The 20,754-nt window shown below is 51.3% G+C and overlaps 2 protein-coding genes and 1 non-coding gene across 19 annotated transcripts in view; 1 reads left to right on the top strand and 2 right to left on the bottom strand.

The window, feature by feature from the left end:
- The first annotated feature begins 281 nt into the window (after positions 1-281).
- DYNC2I2 (dynein 2 intermediate chain 2) lies at positions 282-20,066 on the top strand. 2 transcript variants are annotated; one of them, XM_043469750.1, is made up of 9 exons: positions 282-504; positions 9,529-9,777; positions 16,622-16,731; positions 17,250-17,407; positions 17,902-18,011; positions 18,479-18,646; positions 18,857-19,089; positions 19,393-19,550; positions 19,755-20,066. In XM_043469750.1, exons 1-9 carry the CDS (start codon positions 319-321, stop codon positions 19,991-19,993), a joined length of 1,611 nt encoding a protein of 536 aa, XP_043325685.1. In that variant the 5' UTR covers positions 282-318; the 3' UTR covers positions 19,994-20,066. The 2 variants fall into 2 exon arrangements, with proteins under 2 accessions (XP_043325685.1, XP_043325686.1); XM_043469751.1 differs by lacking the exon at positions 9,529-9,777.
- LOC122442734 lies at positions 14,989-15,092 on the bottom strand. Its single transcript, XR_006269730.1, has one exon. It is a non-coding gene; the product is annotated as a U6 spliceosomal RNA (small nuclear RNA).
- The window catches only part of SPTAN1 (spectrin alpha, non-erythrocytic 1), a 59,487-nt gene continuing 58,789 nt past the window's right edge, over positions 20,057-20,754 (bottom strand). For all 16 annotated transcript variants that reach the window (XM_043469735.1, XM_043469742.1, XM_043469744.1 and 13 more), the window contains one exon: positions 20,057-20,532. In XM_043469735.1, coding sequence (XP_043325670.1) covers positions 20,407-20,532 — 126 coding nt within the window. In that variant the 3' untranslated portion in view covers positions 20,057-20,406. The remainder of the gene's footprint in view (positions 20,533-20,754) is intronic.

The raw sequence follows: 20,754 nt of genomic DNA, 5'->3' as shown, positions 1-20,754 counted from the left end.
CTTTGAACTTGGCACGGGTGCCTCGCTTCCGTACTTCCCTCCCCTCCCAGAGTAGCCGCGAAAGCCCCAAGCGTGCTCCCTCTGCGGTTGGAGAAGCCAAAAACTGGCAATGGTTGTCGCATCATGGGAAAAGAATAATTTATCTCTTCTTCTCGGGTGTTGGAGTGTGCGCTCTGACAAACTCAAAAATGGCGCCGAAAGCCTCACTGCCCCAGCCTTCCGCTCTGGAGGCGCGGGGGCGAAGGTCACGGCGGACTGCGTCGGTGCGAGGCGGGGAGGTGGGGAGGTGGGGGGGGTGGGGCCGGCAGAGCCGTCTCCATGGCAACTAGCGCGCAACCCGGGCTGCTCGGCCTGGCGGGAAGCGCAGGAGGTGAGGCGCTGGCGACAAACGGGACTGCGAGCACCGAGGGCCCCGAGCGGCCTGGGCCGCTTCAGGACGAGACCCTGGGCGTGGTGTCCGTGCCCTCGCAGTGGAGGGGCGTCCAGGGCATCCGCGGGGAGACGGTGAGGGCGCGGCGCGCCTCGGGGTGACGCGGGCGGGAGGGCGAGGGACGTCGCGCGGCAGCTGGGTCAGGTTATTTTTATATTTTAACCCACAGAAACTAACCCTAGTTAGTTTCTCACGTCTCAATTTCCCTAGTCTTTGAGTAGCAACCAAAAGGGTTTTTAAAGGCTCTAAAGACTCCAGGTTTTGAAGGATTTTGTGTGACCTGCAGTTTTTAGGCATTTCAAACTAACTTTTACTTAAAAAAAAAAAAGACCAAACTGCATCTTAAGGTCGAGATACACACGTTTTCTAGTACGTCGTTTAATCCAAAGCACACAAACGAGGTTGTCTGAACCGAGGGCAGGGCTTCTGGGTGCCAGGGCTCCTGAGGGATCTGTGTGTGTGGACTTTGAGCACTGCTGTGTCCCTGGGGATTCCTCAGTCATCAGTGGGTGAGCTCCCTCCTGGAGATTATATGGGGCGCTTGTCTGCAGTGGACAGAAAGTAAACAGTGCAGGTAAGATGTAAATATACAGTGTGTTAGAGGTGAATAGTGCCATAGACGAAAGAAAAGGGGTGAGGGATTAGAAAGATTGGGTTGGGGAGTGAAAGGGTTGTTTGCAGGGTGGTTGCACCCTCATTGAGAGGGTGGTGTTCCAGCAAAGACTTGGAGCAGTGAGAGTTGCTGCTGCTAAGTCACTTCAGTCGTGTCCGACTCTGTGCGACCCCATAGACGGCAGCCCACCAGGCTCCCCTGTCCCTGGGATTCTCCAGGCAAGAACACTGGAGTGGGCCGCCATTTCCTTCTCCAGTGCATGAAAGTGAAGTCGCTCAGTTGTGTCCGACTCTTCACAACCCCATGGACTGCAGCCTGCCAGGCTCCTCTGCCCATGGGATTTTCCAGGCAAGAGTACTGGAGTGGGTTGCCATTGCCTTCTCCGCAGTGAGAGTTAGTCAAGGTTATTTGAGGTAGAACAGCCCAGGGAGTGCAAAGTGCAAGTGCAAAGGTCCTGCGGTCGAAGCAAAGCTGGTGTGTGTGAGGAGGCAGGTGGGGCTGGAGAGGAATGAGAAGGCAGGGATGGTCACAGGTGAGGTCAGAGAGGGTAAGGAGAGGCAGAGCAAGTATAGGGCTTGCAGGTCATTTTAAGGATGTTAGCTTTCCCTCAGTGAAAATGAGCATTGGAAGGGGGCTGCATGTTTCCCACAGAGGAAATTGAGGCTTTGCTTTCTACACAGATGAGAGGTCCTGCAGAAGACAATTTCCTCACCAACACCAGTATCAGTGAGATTTCCATGAAGTCTTACCCTCTCTCCTCTTTAAATTTTTAAAATTTTATTTTTGGCCATACCACACAGCATGTGGGATCACAACCTGAGCCTCCTACAGTAGAGGCTCGGAGTCTTAAAAACACTGGAACACCAAGGAATCCTTAAAGTCGTAACTCTTGATTAACTCTTCAGGATGAAATGGTTGGATGGCATCACAGACTGAATGGATATGAGTTTGAGCAAGCTCAGGGAGTTGGTGTGGAGAAGGCAGTGGCACCCCACTCCAGGACTCTTGCCTGGAAAATCCCATGGACGGAGGAGCCTGGTGGGCTGCAGTCCATGGGGTCGCGAAGAGTTGGACACGACTGAGCAACTTCACTTTCACTTTTCACTTTAATGCACTGGAGAAGGAAATGGCAACCCACTCCAGTGTTCTTGCCTGGAGAATCCCAGGGATGGGGGCGCCTGGTGGGCTGCCATCTATGGGGTCGCACAGAGTCGGACACGACTGAATCGACTTAGCAGCAGCAGCAGCAAGGAGTTGGTGATGGACAGGGAAGCCTGGCATGCTGCAGTCCATGGGGTCTCGAAGAGTCGGACCGACTGAACAACTGAACTGAACTCGAGGACAAGTTTCTTGCCTTAGGCCAGCAGTCTGCAGGTCTCAAGCCAGATTTGATCTGGCTTCAGAGCACTTCCCACTTCATCATACTGGATAGAAAAGATTCTAATTAAAAAGCAAAGGCAGGACTTCCCCAGTGCCCCAGTGGTTAAGACTCCTTGCTTCCAGTGCAGGGGGCATGGGTTTGATCCCTCATCAGGGAAGTTCCACATGCTGTGTGGCACGGCAAAAAAAAAAAAAAGCAAAGATAGTAGATATTTTAGTTATTTCTGTTCATCTTTATTGAAGGTAAAAAGAGTGAGATTGAGGCATATTTTCTTGTACCTATAATGTGAACCAGTAGGGCTCCAAGAACTGATTCTAATACTTGAGGTGTAAAGCTTTCATCTTAGGTGGTTCACTTAAATCAGTCTCTGCTGTTTTATTGAAGAATGTTATGTGTCAGTCTCTGCTGTTTTATTTAAGTATGTGTGTGTGGAAGTCACTCAGTCGTGTCCTACTCTTTGTGACCCCATTGACTATACAGTCCATGGCATTCTCTAGGCCAGAATATTGGAGTGGCTAGCCTTTCCCTTCAGGGGACCTTCCCAACCCAGGGGTTGAACCCAGGTCTCCCACATTGCGGGTGGATTCTTCACTGGCTGAGCCACAAGGAAAGCCCAAGAATACTGGAGTGGGTAGCCTATCCCTTCTCCAGCGGATCTTCCTGACCAAGGAATTGAACGGGGGTCTCCTGCATTGCTAGCGGATTCTTTACCAACTGATCTATCAGGGAAGCTTGTTTTATTGAAGGGGATTCTTAATTAAGTCGTAAGAGTGTTGGGAGTTCCCTGGTGGTCCAGTGGTTAAGACTCTGCCTTTCCACTGCAGAGGATGTGGATTTGATCCCTGGTCAGGGAGCTAAGATTCTGCAACCTGCCTGGCATGGCAAAAAAAAAAAAAAGATTCTAAGACTGTTGAAGGGGTTCAAAGAAAGAGTTAATTTTCCAGATTAACTTGTTTCTCTTTATAAAAGCTTCTTTGTCCAAAATTTACTTGTTTAACTTATTTATTTTAAATATTTATTAATTTGGATGTGCTGGGTCTTAGCTGTGGCACGCCAGATGTTGTTTAGTTATGACATGTGAACTCTAGCTGTGGTATGTGGAATCTAGTTCCCTGACCAGAGATTGAACCTGAGCATCCTGCACTGGGAGCTCGGAGGGAAGAACCACCAGGGAAGTCCTTGTATCCAAAATTTAGGGAAAAATCTGGATAAGGAAAAATTGGAAATAAAAACTGCCCCATAGTCTCATTTTCCAGCAATTTGGTTTATACCTGCTCCCTCTCTCTTTTGTCTGTTTTCCTCCACTTTTTTTTTTTTAAATGAACTCACACTGTGCATAATATTTTGTAGACCTACTTTTTCACTCACTACGCCCTGAACATCCTTTAAAAAAATTTTTTTATAACTTCATTTTATTTAACCAGTCCTTTTTGATGAACTGTTTCCAGTTTTTCTCTTATCAGAACCCTGTGATGAGTGTTTTAGCTAAATTTTTAAGTTTATGGTTTTTTTTTAGTTTGTGTTTTAATTGAAGGTTAATTGCTTTACAAAATTAATTGCTTACAGAATATTTGCTGTCAAATATCTTTTAAAAATCAGCCATAGAACACTCTCCGACATAAATCACAGCAAGATCCTCTATGACCCACCTCCCAGAATATTGGAAATAGAAGCAAAACAAATGGGACCTAATGAAACTTAAAAGCTTTTGCACTACAAAGGAAACTATAAGTAAGGTGAAAAGACAGCCCTCAGATTGGGAGAAAATAATAGCAAATGAAGAAACAGACAAAGGATTAATCTCAAAAATATACAAGCAACTCTCTGAAGCTCAATTCCAGAAAAATAAATGACCAATCAAAAAATGGGCCAAAGAACTAAACAGACATTTCTCCAAATAGAGAACGACAGATGGCAACAAACACATTAAAAGATCACAACATTGCTTCATTATTGAGAAATGCAAATCAAAACCACAATGAGGTACCATTACACGCCAGTCAGGATGGCTGCTATCCAAAAGTCTACAAGCAATAAATGCTGGAGAGGGTGTGGAGAAAAGGGAACCCTCTTACACTGTTGGTGGGAATGCAAACTAGTACAGCCGCTATGGAAAACAGTGTGGAGATTCCTTAAAAAACTGGAAATAGAACTGCCATATGACCCAGCAATCCCACTTCTGGGCATACACACTGAGGAAACCAGATCTGAAAGAGACACGTGCACCCCAATGTTCATCGCAGCACTGTTTATAATAGCCAGGACATGGAAGCAACCTAGATGCCCATCAGCAGATGAATGGATAAGGAAGCTGTGGTACATATACACCATGGAATATTACTCAGCCATTAAAAAGAATTCATTTGAACCAGTCCTAATGAGATGGATGAAACTGGAGCCCATTATACAGAGTGAAGTAAGCCAGAAAGATAAAGAACATTACAGGCATAGTAACACATATATATGAATAGAAAGATGGTAAATAACCCTATATGCAAAACAGAAAAAGAGACACTACAGAAACAGACTTTTGAAATCTGTGGGAGAAAGTGAGGGTGGGATGTTCGAAAGAAGCATGTGTATATTATCTGGGTGAAACAATCACCAGCCCAGGTGGATGCATGAGACAAGTGCTCGGGCCTGGTGCACTGGGAAGACCCAGAGGAATCTGGTGGAGAGGGAGGTGGGAGGGGGGATCGGGATGGGGAATACGTGTAACTCTATGGCTGATTCATATCAATGTATGACAAAACCCACTGAAATGTTGTGAAGTAATTAGCCTCCCACTAAAAAAAAAATAAATAAATAAAAATCAGCCATAGGCACACCCATGTTCCCTCCCTCCTTATCCTCCCTCCCATCTCCCTCCCAATCCCACCCTTCTAGATTGTTACAGAGGCCCTTAGCTTAATTTTATATGCTGCTTCTTAATTTTTTTTGTAAGTTCTTTTGGAAAAGCCAAACATTGTTCTTTGCTTGGCCCATGTAGTGATGCAATATTGGAGTGCAATTTTATGTTCCAGTGATGGATTTTTTGTTGTCGTTGTTGAAGTATTAGTGATCTTTGGCTTGATTTAACTTTTCTTGCTTTATCTCGATTTATTCACAGGGTCCTTTACTTTGGGTTCAGACCAGGCTTTGAGTGCATGGGGACACTGGGGACTTGGCCTCGGGCCAGTCAAGTGATCTGCAAAGTGGGTCTTGTTAGAATACTTAAATGTGGAATTAAATGAGATTGCTAATAAGAAAACAGTTTGAGACTGACCCCCAGTTCTGTTCAGGTTTGGGGGGGGCTCATGTCTAAGTGTTTGAGATGAAGGGCTCCTAATTGCTTCAATCCTGGTCTCTGCTTTTTTGAACTTGGCCAACACTGGAATGCCCTGGAGACTCTTGAAAAATATGAATATCTGGTCCCTACTTCCAGGGATTCTGGTTTAATTGGTATGTGGTATGACTTGGGAATCTGGATTTATAAAAGCTCCTCAGGTTATTGTCATAACATGAGTGGCAAAACTTGAGGACCATTAATTTAATCCACCCTCCTTTCCAGCAGTGTTACCTTTCTGAAGCCTGTTTGAATCCTGTCACAATGTAGAGTGGGGGACTTCCCTGGTGGTCCAGTGATTAAGACTCTGTTGTTCCAATGCAGGGGGCACAGTTTCAATGTGTGGTCAGGGAACTAAGATCCCAGATGCCGAAAGGTGAAAAAAAAAATATATATAGGGTGCATTCTTTTCTTGTGGTAAGATACAGACACGTACCCTTTTCTTGTGGTAAGATACATACACATTTTACCATATTAAAGTGTACAGTTCAGTGGTGTTAAATACCTTCACAACATGCAGCCATCACTGCCGTCTAGTTCTGGAACTTTCTATCAGCAGATGCATTCACTTTGGGCATTCAAGTCTGTCTCTGGACTGTGAGCTCCCAGAGGGCAGGGAGTGGGTCTTGTGTAATTTTGCGTCTCCCAGAGGCCTCTGGGAAATACTGAATGGAATCCTTTTCTTGTGTCCCATCATCCACAGCCTAATTCTGCTGAATTTCTCCCCTCCTGCTTTGAGTTAAACTTGCCTACCTGTCCGCTCCTCCCTCTTCCTGCACCTGGGGCTGCCTCCTCGCCTTTGTGGGTTCTGTAGCAGATGACACCCCCTGCTGGAGGGGTTTGCTTTTAACCTGAGGTTTGGCCCCTCACAAGTTTTCAGGCATTAGATTTGTGGTTCTCAACCTTTTGGAGTTTGCTAATAGTTTTGATACTAAAGTTGTTTTTTTTTTTTTAAGACACATGTGAAGACACCACCAGAGTAGCCGGCAATAATTATAAGTCAGAGGTGTTGTGGCATGACAGGGCCTCCCGGCTTCGGTGAAAATGTTGATCACTTGTGTTCATTGGTTAACTCTCAGCTCCAGGTCATCCTTTGAGTAACTGTCTGCTACCCTGCTATACGGCCTTCCCTCATAGCTCAGTTGGTAAAGAATCTGCCTACAGTGCAGGAGACCTGGGTTCAATTCCGGGTTGGGAAGATTCTCTGGAGGCGGAAATAGCAACCCACTCCAGTATTCTGGCTTGGAGAATCCCATGGACAGAGGATCCTGGTATGGGGTCCCAAGAGTTGGACACGACTTAGCGACTAAACCCCCACCACCCTGATATAGTCGAGGCAAGGTCAAATGAACAGGAGATCATACGCTGAAGTACTTTAATATTGGTTCTGGGTTCAGTTACCCTCATACTCTTGGAGGTCTCACATGAGTGAGACAGGAGACAATGTAAATGTCCATGTTGCATCACAAAGTCCACTCAGCTTTTTTTGTTTTCTTTTTTGGCTGTGCGCCGAGGCTTGCAGGACCTTAGTCCCCTGACCACGAATGGAACCCAGGCCCCAGCAGCCATAGCGCCAAGTCCTAACCACTGGACCACCAGGGAATTCCCATCAGTTTTGTTTATTTATTAAATTTTGGCTGTGCTGGGTCTTGGTTGCTGCTTGCTGGCTTTCTCTGGTAGAGGTGAGCAGGGGCCACTCTCTCGTTGAGAAGCATGGCCTTCTCATTGCAGTGGCTTCTGTTGAGCGTGGGTTCCAGGCTCGTGGGCTTCAGTCGTGGCTGTGCGTGAGTTCAGTAGTTGTGGCGGGCTTAATTGCCCGAGGCAGGTGGAATCTTCCCTGGCCAGGGTTTGAACCGGTGTTCCCTGCTCTGAGTGGTGGATTCTTAACTATTAGACCACCAGGGAGTTCCCGTCAACATTGTATCCAAGATATTCCCTTGGTACAGTTTCTGCTCCTTAACATCAGGAGTCTCACAGCGTATCCCGTTCTGTTGGCATGCTGATAAAGAGCTGCTGAGCTAGGTCAGGAACCATCTCAGCTCCCGTCACGCGCAGCTGTCGTCAGGTGTGTGTGCGGGACTCAGAGAGGGAAGGACATGGAAGGGAGGGCCGGGAAGGGGGACTTCTGGGAGCCGTGTTCACACTGGCGGCGTTTCTCAGCCCCTGACGAGGAGCCCTGTCTCCCCCTGTCCTCCCCAGCGGCCCTCCTGTGGGGCCAGCCCCTTTCCTTTGGGCTCTGTTAACACTCACCTGGTGCTTAAGAAGCCCAAACAGGGGAGAATGGGGGTCCGGGCCCCGTCCCTGTCCTGTAGGTGTAGGTGCCTGGTAAGCGGCCACATGAGGAGAGCCTCTCGTGGGTGACAGGAATCTCAGTCGTGTAGGAGCCCTCATTGGTAAAGGTTGTTCGTGTCCTCCAGAAAGGGAGGAGGCTGCGTCTCCTTCCCTGATATGATGTCTGTCCCTCTGCCCAGCTAAACAGGGGACAAGGAACTGGAGATGGGTGGCAGGGTGGAGGGAAGTGGGAGCTGGGGAGCAGGCTGCCTCCCGCCAAGCAGCTCCCCACAGACATGCATGCGTCCTGATCACGGGACAACTTAGAAGGTACCCCTCTGGAGAGGGCTGCAGCCAAGGGAGGGAGAAGAGGGGTGTTCTGCTACCCTGGTGAAACCCAGGTGCTCAGATTCAAGTGTGGGGGGGACGACATGAGCGCTGTTTGCACCTGGAGGGCAGAGGTGATGGGCTCTGAGCCCTGGGGTGTGGCCGCAGGAAGCATACAGATGGGATCTGAGTACCCGCCCTGTGGCATCACCTGGGGGCTTGTTAGCAAAGACCCCATCCTAGACCAGTGAACCAGAAGCTCTGTGGATGGGGAGGAGGCGGCAGTTTGTCCCTTAGCCAGCCTCCTGGTGGTTCTATGACCCTGCTCGGGGAGGCCACCCGTCTAGCGTGGTCTCTGAGGTCCTTTTCCACTCTGGAGTCAGGGGTGCAGCTCAGGTGTGTTGGGAGGGTGAAATGAGGGGCTGTGTGCTCCGTATGAGCTGGTGGTGGTCACTGCCCAGGGGAGTAAGGGGGCTCGGCCTTCACCCACAGTGTCCCGGACCTCTGTCCGTTCTCTGTGTCCTTCTGTATTTCCTCAATTTAGAACACATCTCTTCAACCTCTGTTTTAACAGGTATTAAAAGGGGTGTGTCTCACAGCTGATGTGTATACTTAATAGTTTCCTCCTGAAGAGCTGTTACTAAATAATTGGTATGTTTTATAATCAGTAGTCAAGGAGCTCTATTAATAGAAGATGTATATATATTTAATTTCTTTTTACTTGGCTGTGCTGGGTCTTTGTGGCATATGAACTCTTCTTTGAGGCATGTGGGATCTAGTTCCCTGAACAGGGATCCAACCTGGGGCTGCCTGCCTTGGGAGTGCGGAATCTTAGCCACTGGATCACCAGGAGGTCCCTAGGAGGTATATTTTTAATAAGAAAGTGACTGTCCTCTACTCATGTTCTTGACGTTTTCCCACTGCCTTTTGACACCACGTGAGTAGGTTTCACTGGCTGGTCAGGGTTACTCCCTGTGGGTCATCTCCACTCACACCCCACCAATTGGGTTCCTCCCAAGGAAGATGGGCTAGTTACTAGAGGAAGGGGATGGACATCAGGCAGACAGAGTGAACAGTGGTCCTTTTGCCCAAAGATAAACAGCAGCTGTGGGCGGGTGAGTGCCTGGGCAGGTGATGCTGTGAGGAGAGCTGGCTGGTGACTGCGTTTCGATCTCCTCCAGAAAAGTTGCCAGACGGCCAGCATTGCCACCGCTGAAGCGTCCGTGCAGGCCCGGAAGCATGTGGATGCTGAGGTGCAGACCGAGGTCCCCGAGCCAGTCAGCCTGCCATCTGTGCCTCGGTACAACGGCCCCCGGCTTGCGGCCTTTCTCCGGAAAGTGGAGGCCATGGTTACCCGAGAGCTGAACAAGAATTGGCAGAGCCATGCGTTCGACGGCTTCGAGGTGAACTGGGCCGAGCAGCAGCAGACGGTAGGGATGGGCTGGTGCAGGCCTGGGATGCCTGGGTTGGGGCTTTAGCTCATCTTAAGTCCTTCTTTTGTGCCACCCAATAACAGCGTATATGCTAAGTCACTTCAGTCGTGTCTGACTCTTTGCGACCCTATAGATTATAGCTTGCCAAGCTCCTCTGTCCATGGGATTCTCCAGGCAAGAGTACTGGAGTGGGTTGCCATACCCTCCTCCAGGGGATCTTCCCCACCCGGAGATCGAACCAGCATCTCCTGCATTAGCAGGCAGGTTCTTCACCAGTAATGCCACCTGGGAAGCCCCGGCCCATCAAATAAATAGGAACACCAATAACAATCATAACAGCATTCACCAAGCTCTGAATAAGAGCTTGCCAGACACTAAGCTAAGAGGTCGCTGGGCCTTCCCTGCTGCCCTTGAGGGTGGTGCCTTGTTATTTCCATTTACTGCTAGTAGGCGGTAGAGGTAGGGTTTGAGCTTAGACAGTCTCACTCTGGGTCTTATTTTCTTGACCACTCAGCTGTGTTTCCCCAGGCACGCTCTGTGCCAACTCATCTGTCCCTCTGGACGGCCTGGTGAGGTAGTTCTTTTCTGATCTCCATCTTATTATTTTTTGTCCACGCTGGTTCCCTGACCAGGAGTCTAACTCGGGGCCCTTGGCAGCGAAAGGGCAGGACCGCCAGGGAATTCCTACCATCTCCATTTCATAGATGAGATTCAGAGAGGCTAAGGGACATGTCCGCAGTCACACAGCCGTGACTGGCTGAGCTGGAGTTTGAGTCCCAGTCTCTCTGGTTTCACTATTGCGCTCTAGTGACTTCTGCATCGCCAAGCCTTTTCTGGTCTCGAGGCAGAGCTCAGAACGGTCATCCTGTAAACACAAATGTCCAGTTGGAGTCACCGCTTTGAGATCAGAAGCCTCTGAACGAAGGCGGGCCCTTGACTTTTGCTCCACCCTGGTGTTGCCTGTGGACAGGCCGCTGACTGAGCAGTAAAGGCTTTTCTTTTTTTTTTTTTGAGGATTTTCTTATGCATTGTTTTCTTCCTGGAGAAATGGAGATGAGTAGCTCTGTATTCAGAGGTCATAGCTCTTCTCTCCCGGCCTTCTTCTTCTGTCTGTTTCTGGATATACAGCTGCCATGTTCCCACTAAATCACTGATAGGTTTGGGAGAGTGGATTTGTTGGAGAGAAGTCCTCAAAATCCCTCTGAAAAACAGTTGCCAAGGCCACAAGGAAGTGTGGAGTCGTCGTTATCTTTTAAAGTGGAGCACAGAAGGTCATGAACATTAAAATCCGGGCTCGGCAGCCCCCTTTTCCAGTTGCATTCAAAGAGGGTGAACTGTTGGTTTTTTGTTTGTTGGATTCTTTTTTTTTTTTTTTGTATGTGTCTGAGGCTTAGTCGAGGCATGTGGGATCTAGTTCCCTGACCAGGGATCAAACCCAGATCCCCTGCATTGGGAGCACAGAGTCTTAGCCACTGGACCACCAGGGAAGTCCCAAGGGCTTGTTCTTAATTGTTAAGGCGTTTCCACCTTTCTGTGCATTAGTTTGGTCCACCCTTATATTACTTTCTCCCCCTTTAAATCCTCTTCGCAGGCCAGCAAAGGAGATGCAGACATAAAGGACAGACTTTTGGACATAGCTGGGGGCGGAGGGGGGTGGGGTGGGAAGAGAGGGTGGGGTGATTTGAGAGAGTAACACTGAAACATTCATGTTACCATATGTAAAATAGATAGCCAGTGGGAACCCCAGAGGTGCTCTGTGACAACCTAAAGGGGTGAGATGGGGGGCGAGGTTTAAGAGGGAGAGGACAGGGACTTCCCGGTGGTCCAGTGGCTAAGACTCCGCGCTCCCAACGCAGGGGGCCCAGCTTCCATCCCTGATCAGGGAACTAGATCCCACAAACCACAGCTAAGATCTAGTGCAGCTAAATAAATAAAAATAAATTTAAAAAAAAGAAGGGGGATGTATGTATGCGTATGCCTGATTCATATTGATACATGGCAGAAACCGTCACAATTTTGTAGTTATCCTCCAATTAAAAATAAATGTGCAAAACAGGAAAAATAAATACTTGTTTCTGATTACAAAAGCAGTGCGTGTTCATTTTAACAAACTGAGTGATTGCAAAAATACGGAACATGTAATGTGAGTGGGAACGCTGGTTCAAAGGCCTTTCCCACGCGACGCTGACACAGCACGCTGCTGCTCTTGTCGCCAAGAGCATCTCAGACGGAGGTGGGGAGCACTGTACGCGGTGTTTGTGAGCTTTCTGACTCGGCAGAGCTTTCCCGGTCCGTTCCTGTAGAGGAGGGGCCCCAGACCCCCTAGAACCTGCGTGAGGTGCCGCTGAGCAGACAGGCAGCCTTCCTGGGGTCCCCGTTGGTGGACATCCCAGCACAGCTTCGCTTCTAGAAGCATATCTTCCAGAAGCAGTGAGCAGGTGGGGGCTTAGGCAGCACCCCTGGGTGACCGTGGGCGTGTGGGCCTCTCACGGCCCTGAAGTTGCTTTCCTTTTTGAGGGTTGGGCAGAGGAGTTCCTTTCAGATTCTGCTGCTGTATGGCAGAACTGAGGCGAATCTGTCTCTCTCACGTTGTTTTTCTTTTGCATGAATTTCGTGATGATTTCTCCCCCGTGGAATTACTGCGCTGGCTGATGCTTCAGGCTGTTCTGTCTCCACTCCAGCCGTCAGGGTGTTGGCCTTGACATTTCACTGCCGTCCTTGGCCGTCGTGGCCCCAGAGAGGCTGAGACGCCGCTCTCAGTGAAGCACTGCGCCTTCACGATTCGAAAATCAGTGATGACTTAGCCAAACACTTCGGAATTAGAGATGGGGAGGAGGTCACCTGGGGCGCCCCCTGGAACCTCTGACCTCTTTACCTTGTCCTACCCTGGCCCTTGTTTCCACGTGTGTGGCTGACAGTGGTGAGGCTCTGTGACCGGTCTTGGGGTCTTTTCTCTTCAGAAGCAAAGCCTGGTCTGTGTTGTCAGGTTGCCGTGTAGACTTGCCCTGTGTCCTTTTTATTTTTATTTATTTATTACCATTTTAATTTTATTTATTTATTTGGCCATGCAGTATAGCTTGTGGGATCTCAGTTCCCCAACCAGGAGTTGAACCTGGGCCCCCAGCAGTGGAAGCTTGGAGTCCTAAACACTGGAGCACCAAGGAATTCCCTATTATAATTTTTTAAAAAGTGAAGTATAGTTCGGGATTTCCGTGGTGGGCCACTGGTTAAGACTCTGTGTTTCCACTGTAGGGGATGTGGGTTGGATCCCAGGTAGGGGAACTAAGATCCCACATGCCATTTGGTGTGGCCAAAAAAAAAAGAAAAAATTGAAGTATAGGTAATGTTATATAGCTTCAGACGTACCGCGAAGTGATTCAAGTTTTATGTATGTGTGTGTGTGTGTATAGTGAAAGTGGTAGTCGCTTAGTCATATCTGACTCTTTGTGACCCCATGGAGTGTAGCCTGCCAGGCTCCTCTGTCCATGGAATTGTCCAGGCAAGAATACTAGAGTGGGTTGCCATTCCGTTCTCCAGGGATCACACCCGGGGTCTCCTGCATTGTAGGCAGATTCTTTACCACATGAGCCACCAGGGAAGCCCATGTACATATATATACTCACTTTTATATATATATTCAGTTTTATATATATGTATAATACTTGTATAAATATATATTTTTTCTTTTTTCAGATTCCTTTCCATTATAGACTTCTGTCCTTTTTAAACTGCTACATGATGTTTCACCATAAACTTTCTTGGAGTCAGGTTTATTGAGGTACGCTTTCCACACAGGTAAATTCGTGCTGTGTGCTGTGTTGGGTCTTGGCAGACACCCACCAGTGAAGGTACAGAGCAGCCCATCTTTCTGTCCCTCTGCCTTCTCATCTTTAGATTTTAAAGTGTACTAGTCATTGCAGTTATAAATGCTGTTATGATACATAATGCTTATAGTGTATTTTTTAATATAAACTTTTATTGAATTCATCAAACGTGCATAAACACAGGCACAGATTACAAGTGTTCAGGTCCATGATTTTCACACAGTGGAAACACTGGTGGAACCAGAACCCGAAGAGTTTTTCTCATGCCCCCTCTGCCTCCTGGCCCCACCGCTCGACTTTGTTTTAAAATGACAGATTTGTCATTTTAAGACTTTCCTGCTGGTCCAGGGGTGAAGACTTTCCTGCTGGTCCAGGGGTGAAGACACCATGCTTCCACTGAAGGGGGCATGGTGAAGTTTCCCAACCCCTAGTTGGGAAACTAAGATCCGAGTGGCACAACCAAAAAATTAAAAGGAAAAAAAACCCCAAAATTTATTGAGATATAGTTTACATCCCATATAATTCACCCATATAAATCATTTAAAGTGTGAAGTGGGTTTTAATATATTTCCAGTAGGGGCTTCCCTGGTGGCTTAGATGGTAGACTGCCTGCAATGTGGGAGACCTGGGTTCGATCCCTGGGTTGGGACTATCCCCTGGAGGAGGGCATGGCAATCCACTCCAGTATGCTTGCCTGGAGGACCCCTATGGACAGAGGAGCCTGGAGGGCTACAGTCCATGGGGTCGCAAGGAGTCGGACACGACTAAGCGACAAAGCGCACAGCACAGAGGTGTGTAAGCTTTGCCACAATCCATTTTAGAATATTTTCAGTTCAGTTCAGTCGCTCAGTCGTGTCCAACCCTTTGCGACCCCATGAATTGCAGCACGCCAGGCCTCCCTGTCCGTCACCAACTCCCAGAGTTTACTCAAACTCAAGTTCATTGAGTTGGTGATGCCATCCAGCCATCTCATCCTCTGTCGTCCCCTTCTCCTGCTCCCAATCCCTCCCAGCATTAGGGTCTTTTCCAATGAGTCAACTCTTCACATGAGGTGACCAAAGTATTGGAGTTTCAGCTTCAACATCAGTCCTTCCAATGAACACCCAGGACTGATCTCCTTTAGGGTGGACTGGTTGGATCTCCTTGTAGTCCAAGGGACTCTCAAGAGTCTTCTCCAATACCACAGTTCAAAAGCATCAATTTTTCGGCGCTCAGCTTTCTTCACAGTCCAACTCTCACACCCATACATGACCACTGGAAAAACCATAGCCTTGACCAGACGGACCTTTGTTGGCAAAGTAATGTCTCTGCTTTTTATTTTTATTATTATTATTTTTTTTTACAAATCCACACTTTCATTTATTTTCAGGAAGTTTAAATTCTCAAAAATATGGAATGCTTCACGAATTTGCGTGTCATCCTTCTGCAGGGGCCATGCTAATCTCTGTATCATTCCAATTTTAGTATATGTGCTGCCGACGCGAGCACTGTCTCTGCTTTTTATTTTTTATTTATTTATTTTGTTTGTCTCTGCTTTTTAATATGCTGTCTCGGTTGGTCATAACTTTCCTTCCAAGGAGTAAGCGTCTTTCAATTTCATGGCTGCAATCACCATCTGCAGTGATTTTGGAGCCCAAAAAAATAAAGTCTGACGCTGTTTCCGCTGTTACTGTGTGGATCACAATAAACTGGAAAATTCTGAAAGAGATGGGAATACCAGACTACGTGACCTGCCTCTTGAGAAACCTATATGTAGGTCAGGAAGCAACAGTTAGAACTGGACATGGAACAACAGACTGGTTCCAAATAGGAAAAGGAATACGTCAAGGCTGTCTATTGTCACCATGCGTATTTAACTTATATGCAGAGTACATCATGAGAAACGCTGGGCTGGAAGAAGCACAAGCTGGAATCAAGATTGCCGGGAGAAATATTAATAACCTCAGATATGCAGATGATACCACCCTTATGGCAGAAAGTGAAGAGGAACTAAAAAGCTTCTTGATGAAAGTGAAAGAGGAGAGTGAAAAAGTTGGCTTAAAGCTCAAAATTCAGAATATTTTCATCACCTCCCCAAAAAAGAAATTCATATCCCCTAGCACTCACTCCCCATTTCCCCCACAGCTCCTGGCAGCTGCTCATCCCCTTTCTGTCTTTAGATTTGTCTCTTCTGGATATCTCACGTGATGGACTCATATAACATATGTTTATATATCTGTGTCTACTTAGCAGAATGTTGTCGAGGGTCCTTGTGTTGTAGCGTCTTTCAGGATGTCATTCCTTTCTATAGCTGAATTGTTCTCCGTGGTAGGGATATACCACACTTGTCCGTCAGTCTGGACGTTTTTGGCTATCATGAATAATGCTGTGAACACTGTGCAAGTGTGTGTCGGCGTGTTTGTTTCCAGTTCTCTTGGGTATGTCCCTCGGAGTGGAATTGCTGGTCCACGTGGTAACTCAACATTTTGTGGAACTGCTGCGCCGTTTTCCACAGTGCCTGCACATTCTGCATTCTCACCAGAGGTGCACAGTGCAGCTTCTGACAGAGTTTGGATTTTTTTTCCATTGAATGGTTTCTCTATTTGGGGTTACGAGGTCAAGAAGGGTGAGACTTTTGGCAGGAGTTTCGGCCTGTGGTGCAGATGAGCCCCTGGAAAGCGTACCGGCCCCTCACTGTGGCCAGCACTGCTGGCCTTCTCCTTAGCTGCTGCTGGCAGCTCTGGGCGGAGCCATAGGGTGCATGTACTCCTGTGACCATTTTTCGCCTGTGCAGTCATGTGGCATCCAGGATACTCCAGCTCTGACCTGGAGCCTGGCGTCCGTCTCAGTTCCCGAGGCTCTTCCTTCTGGAAGCATCCTGTTAGGGGGATTGATGGGATGAAGGCTCCACACTGTGCCCGGGCTGGGCAGTGGACTTGAATCCGACCGGAATCAGGAGCCCCACGCCTGAGCCTGCTTTTGCTACCCTGCTGGGTGGCTGTGGGACTCAAGAGTTGGGGATGGTCTGTCTCTTGCAGGTGACCTGCCTACATACCCTGAGCTACCCCCCAGCCCAAGGACAGGGTCTCCACGTGACTGGCGTCTCCTGGAACACCACTGGCTCTGTGGTGGCCTGTGCCTACGGCCGGTGAGTGGCCGCAGGGGTTGGTGTGGGGGATGGGAGGCCCTCAGACCTCATCTGAACCCGTCTCCCTGTCTGCGCAGAGAGGGGTGGGCCCAGAGCTTGGCCTTTCTGGGAATCTTCCTTTTCAAGGCTGCCTGAGCCTTGGGTTGGCAGGAAAAGACAGGGAAGTTTCTCCCAGTGCCCAGCTATCAGCAGTGGGCTGTGAGCCCTGGGCCTGCTCGTCTCTGCAGGGCTGCGTCAGACATGGCCGGCTTCCCGCCCCTGCCACGTGTGGCCCCGGCCCTGGTTCCTGGAGACCCTTTTCCGGGAAAAGTCATGACCTTGGGGTACCACATAGGAGCCTCTGCCACTTGGGTGCCCAGCACACTGTCTGTGTGTGATGGGGACAGAGACTCATCTGTGTCGGGGCTGTCGGGGGGGGACGAGGTGGGTCAGCAGATAGGAGCAAGGTGGGGTGGGGTGGCGTGGGTTGGGATGGACCTGGGCCTCGGGGCCGAGCTAGTGCTGGTGTGTCCCTGCAGGCTGGATGACGGGGACTGGAGCACGCTGAAGTCCTTCGTGTGCACCTGGAATCTGGACCGGCGAGGCCTGAACCCCCAGCAGCCGTCGGCGGTGGTGGAGGTGCCCAGCGCCGTCATGTGCCTGGCCTTCCACCCCACGCAGCCGTCCCACATGGCAGGTGAGCCCGTCACCCTGTGTCGCCTCTGCTCCGCATCCCGCAGGGGGTGGCCGAGGCCCTCGGCCCCTGGTTGTGGCCAGAAGCAGGGACTACAGGGGGCCCTGGGCTCAGGTGGGGGCACTGGGCGTAGGAGGAGGAGGAGGCAGGTCCTCAGCTGAGTCTGGGGTGGTGCGGGCCATGCAGAGGTACAGGCTGGTCAGGGCATGAGGCTGGACGAAGCAGGCAGTCTCGGGGCGCTGACCATAGTGATGTGCACGCTGGGAAAGGAGGCAGGTGAAGCTGGAGGAACGGTGGGTGCAGGCAGGGAAGAGCAGCCAGGTGGTGGGGGCGCTTCCGGGAGGGCACCGCTGGGTAGAGCGGGTGGCCTGGGGACCAGGACTCTTTTCGAGGAAGTGGCCCCACGTCCTAGCGCGGAGGGTGGGAGGGGGCGGGTGCCCGTCCCCAAAGCGGGGCTGTTGGCTGTGGGTGGCTCCCCATGCCCGCTCGGCCTCCAGGTGGACTGTACAGTGGTGAGGTGCTGGTGTGGGACACGAGCCGGCCCGAGGACCCACTGCTCTGGCGCACGGGCCTGACGGATGACACGCACACGGACCCCGTGTACCAGGTCAGGGCAGCGGCCTGCTGGGCTGGGCGGGAGGTACCTCCTCTGGAGCCGGGCCTTGCCGTCCGGGTGCCTGCTCCACAGCGCGGAGCAGGGGAGGGGGCACCCGCTGGCCACCACCCGGGAAGGTCACCAGGGTGTCAGCGGTTGGCCAGCTGCCTCCGGCATCCTCGGAGCTCCTGGGCCCTGAGTCACACTTGCCCCAGAGGGATCCCGCTGGGCCTGGCCCTGCTGGCCGCCTCCATGGAGGCCCTGCCGTCCTGGTTTTCTGCTGGGACTTGGGGGGACCTGGGAACCCTCTGGGTCTGCCCGCTGGTGGGTCAGGTGGCTCCCAGGCCTCCTCAAGAAGTCTCCCTTTTTTTTTCCCTCCTGGAAGAGAAGGGGAAGGTCGTGTGGAGGCTGACAGCTGGCCTTGCTGGGAGGCGGGGCAGGTGTCCTCTAGTGACCTGGCTCCTCTCCCGGTCCCCCAGGTGGTCTGGCTCCCGGAGCCCCGGCACAGCCACCGCTTCCAGCTGCTGAGTGTGGCCGCTGACGGGAAGGTGCTGCTCTGGCAGGGGGTCGGGGCTGGCCGGCTGCAGCTGAGCGCGGGCTTCGCCCTGGCCGTGCAGCAGCTCCCCAGGAACACCAAGCTGAAGAAGGTACAAGGGGTGAGGCTGCCACCCCGGCCATAGGCCCACAGGCAGCCCTGGGCCGTGAGACCTGAGCCAGTGCGCCTTGGGGGCGGGTGGGCAGGTGGGAGTCCACGAGGGCCACGCATGTGCCCCGGGCTCCTTGGGGACACCGAGCGGGCTCCCACCCCCAGCTCTGCCCTGCTGTTTTTTTCCTCTGCATGTTTTTTTCCTCTGCAGCCTTCCCGGGGGGAGACTGAGGTGGGTGCCACGGCGGTGGCTTTCTCCAGCTTCGACCCCAGCCTTTTCGTGCTGGGCACGGAAGGCGGCTTCCCGCTCAAGTGCTCCCTGGCGGCGGAGGAGGCCGCTGTCACGCGCATGCCCAGCTCTGTGCCCCTGCGGGCCCCGGCGCAGTTCACCTTCGCCCCCCACGGCGGCCCCGTCTACTCTGTGAGCTGCTCCCCCTTCCACAGGTAGGGAGGGCTCACAGGGCCTCTGGCACGGGGAGGGCGGGGGAGTCCCACCAGGACCCACACAGAACTGCCGGAAGAACCTGCCGTCTGCCCTGGGCCCGGGTCTTCCCCAGTGAGCCCCAGTACCCAGAGCTCCCGCGGTTGGCTCCAGGGAATCGGCTCCTTACTCCCGGGGGCTCCACAGGTTTGGGAGTCTAGGGAGGCCTGTCGGGAGCATGACAGCCCAGGAGGAGTCGGGTGGAAAGGCCCCAAACACGCTGGGCCCCCAGCGCTCACCCCCCGCCTACCCTGTGTCCCATCTAGGAATCTCTTCCTGAGCGCAGGGACGGATGGCCACGTTCACCTGTACTCCATGCTGCAGGCCCAGCCCCTGACCTCCCTGCAGCTCTCCCACAAGTACCTGTTTGCTGTGCGCTGGTCCCCGGTGCGCCCCCTGGTGTTTGCGGCTGCTTCTGGGGCAGGTAAGGCACGGACCCCAGGCTTGGATCCACTGAAGGGACATGAGCCCAGCCTGTCCCTGCAGCTGTGGGCTGGGGAGGCTGTGGGTGAGGGTGCCTTCCCTCACGTGGGATGAACTGAGTCACAGCCTTCTCTTGTCTTCGGGAACCGAAGAGGCTCAGAGGCTGTGGCTCTGGGCCTCTCTCACCCCACAACTCTCCCTGAAGGTGACGTGCAGCTGTTTGATCTCCAGAAAAGCTCCCAGAAGCCCACAGTTTCAGTCAAGCAAACCGAGGACGAAAGCCCTGTCTACTGTCTTGAGTTCAACTGCCAGCAGACTCAACTCCTGGCTGCGGGTGATGCCAAGGGCACGGTAAAGGTGTGGCAGCTGAGCAGTGAGTTCACTGAGCAAGGAGCCCGGGAGACAGAGCGCCTGGATCAGCTGGCCTCGGAGGTGGCCAGCTGAGGTGCGGGAGGCTACCTCTGGGCTGGGTGTTTCTGACGGAATCTGAATGAAGACAAGACAAGCTTTTGGGGAAGTCAAGTCATTTATTTGTCGTTTACATGAAAACAAAATTGGGGGAGGGAGAACAAGAGGGAAACTGGCCAGCTGCTCAGATTTTTCTGTAGTCGGAATGGGGCAGCCAGCCGTGAGACAGGAAATGGGTCCCCGCAGCAACGTGGCAATGGCAACTGGACCTAAAGCCGGTTACTGAAGCACCGTTTTCTACTCAATCTTAAACCAAGCTAAGCAAGTTAAGGTTACACTGGAAAGCAACACTGTCTGCAGTATTTCTCTTAAGAGCACAGAAAGGAGTTGACATGCAGCAAGGCGACGGCAGGGCAGGCAGCATGGGCCAGGCTAACCTAGAAGCAGGATCAGTTCACGAAGAGCGAGCGGGTGAACTCGACGTAGTCGAAAGCAGTGGGGAGTTCGCGGCCCTTGCCGTCCACATAGGGCTTCATGTGGGAGACGCAGTAGTCGGCTTGTTCCCGAGTCAGGTTCTGGAGGGAGAGGTACAGGTCAGCTGAGCCCCCACCAGCCACACCAACTGTGCTGGGGTGGGGGGCGGTGGGCCCGACTTCAGAAACATCCGTGCCCTAGCTTCTGATCTCTGCCGCTAGTAGCCTTGGCCTGGACTGAGTTTCACTTGAAAACGGGCTAAAAGGGCCTGCACACAGCAGCTGAGGCTAATGGGGGCTGCAACTCCAGACTCAGTTATGCCC

This window comes from Cervus canadensis, chromosome 5 (genome assembly GCF_019320065.1).
Source record: "Cervus canadensis isolate Bull #8, Minnesota chromosome 5, ASM1932006v1, whole genome shotgun sequence".
NCBI classification, from domain to species: Eukaryota; Metazoa; Chordata; class Mammalia; order Artiodactyla; family Cervidae; genus Cervus; species Cervus canadensis.
This window is presented reverse-complemented; position numbering and strand designations above follow the sequence as displayed.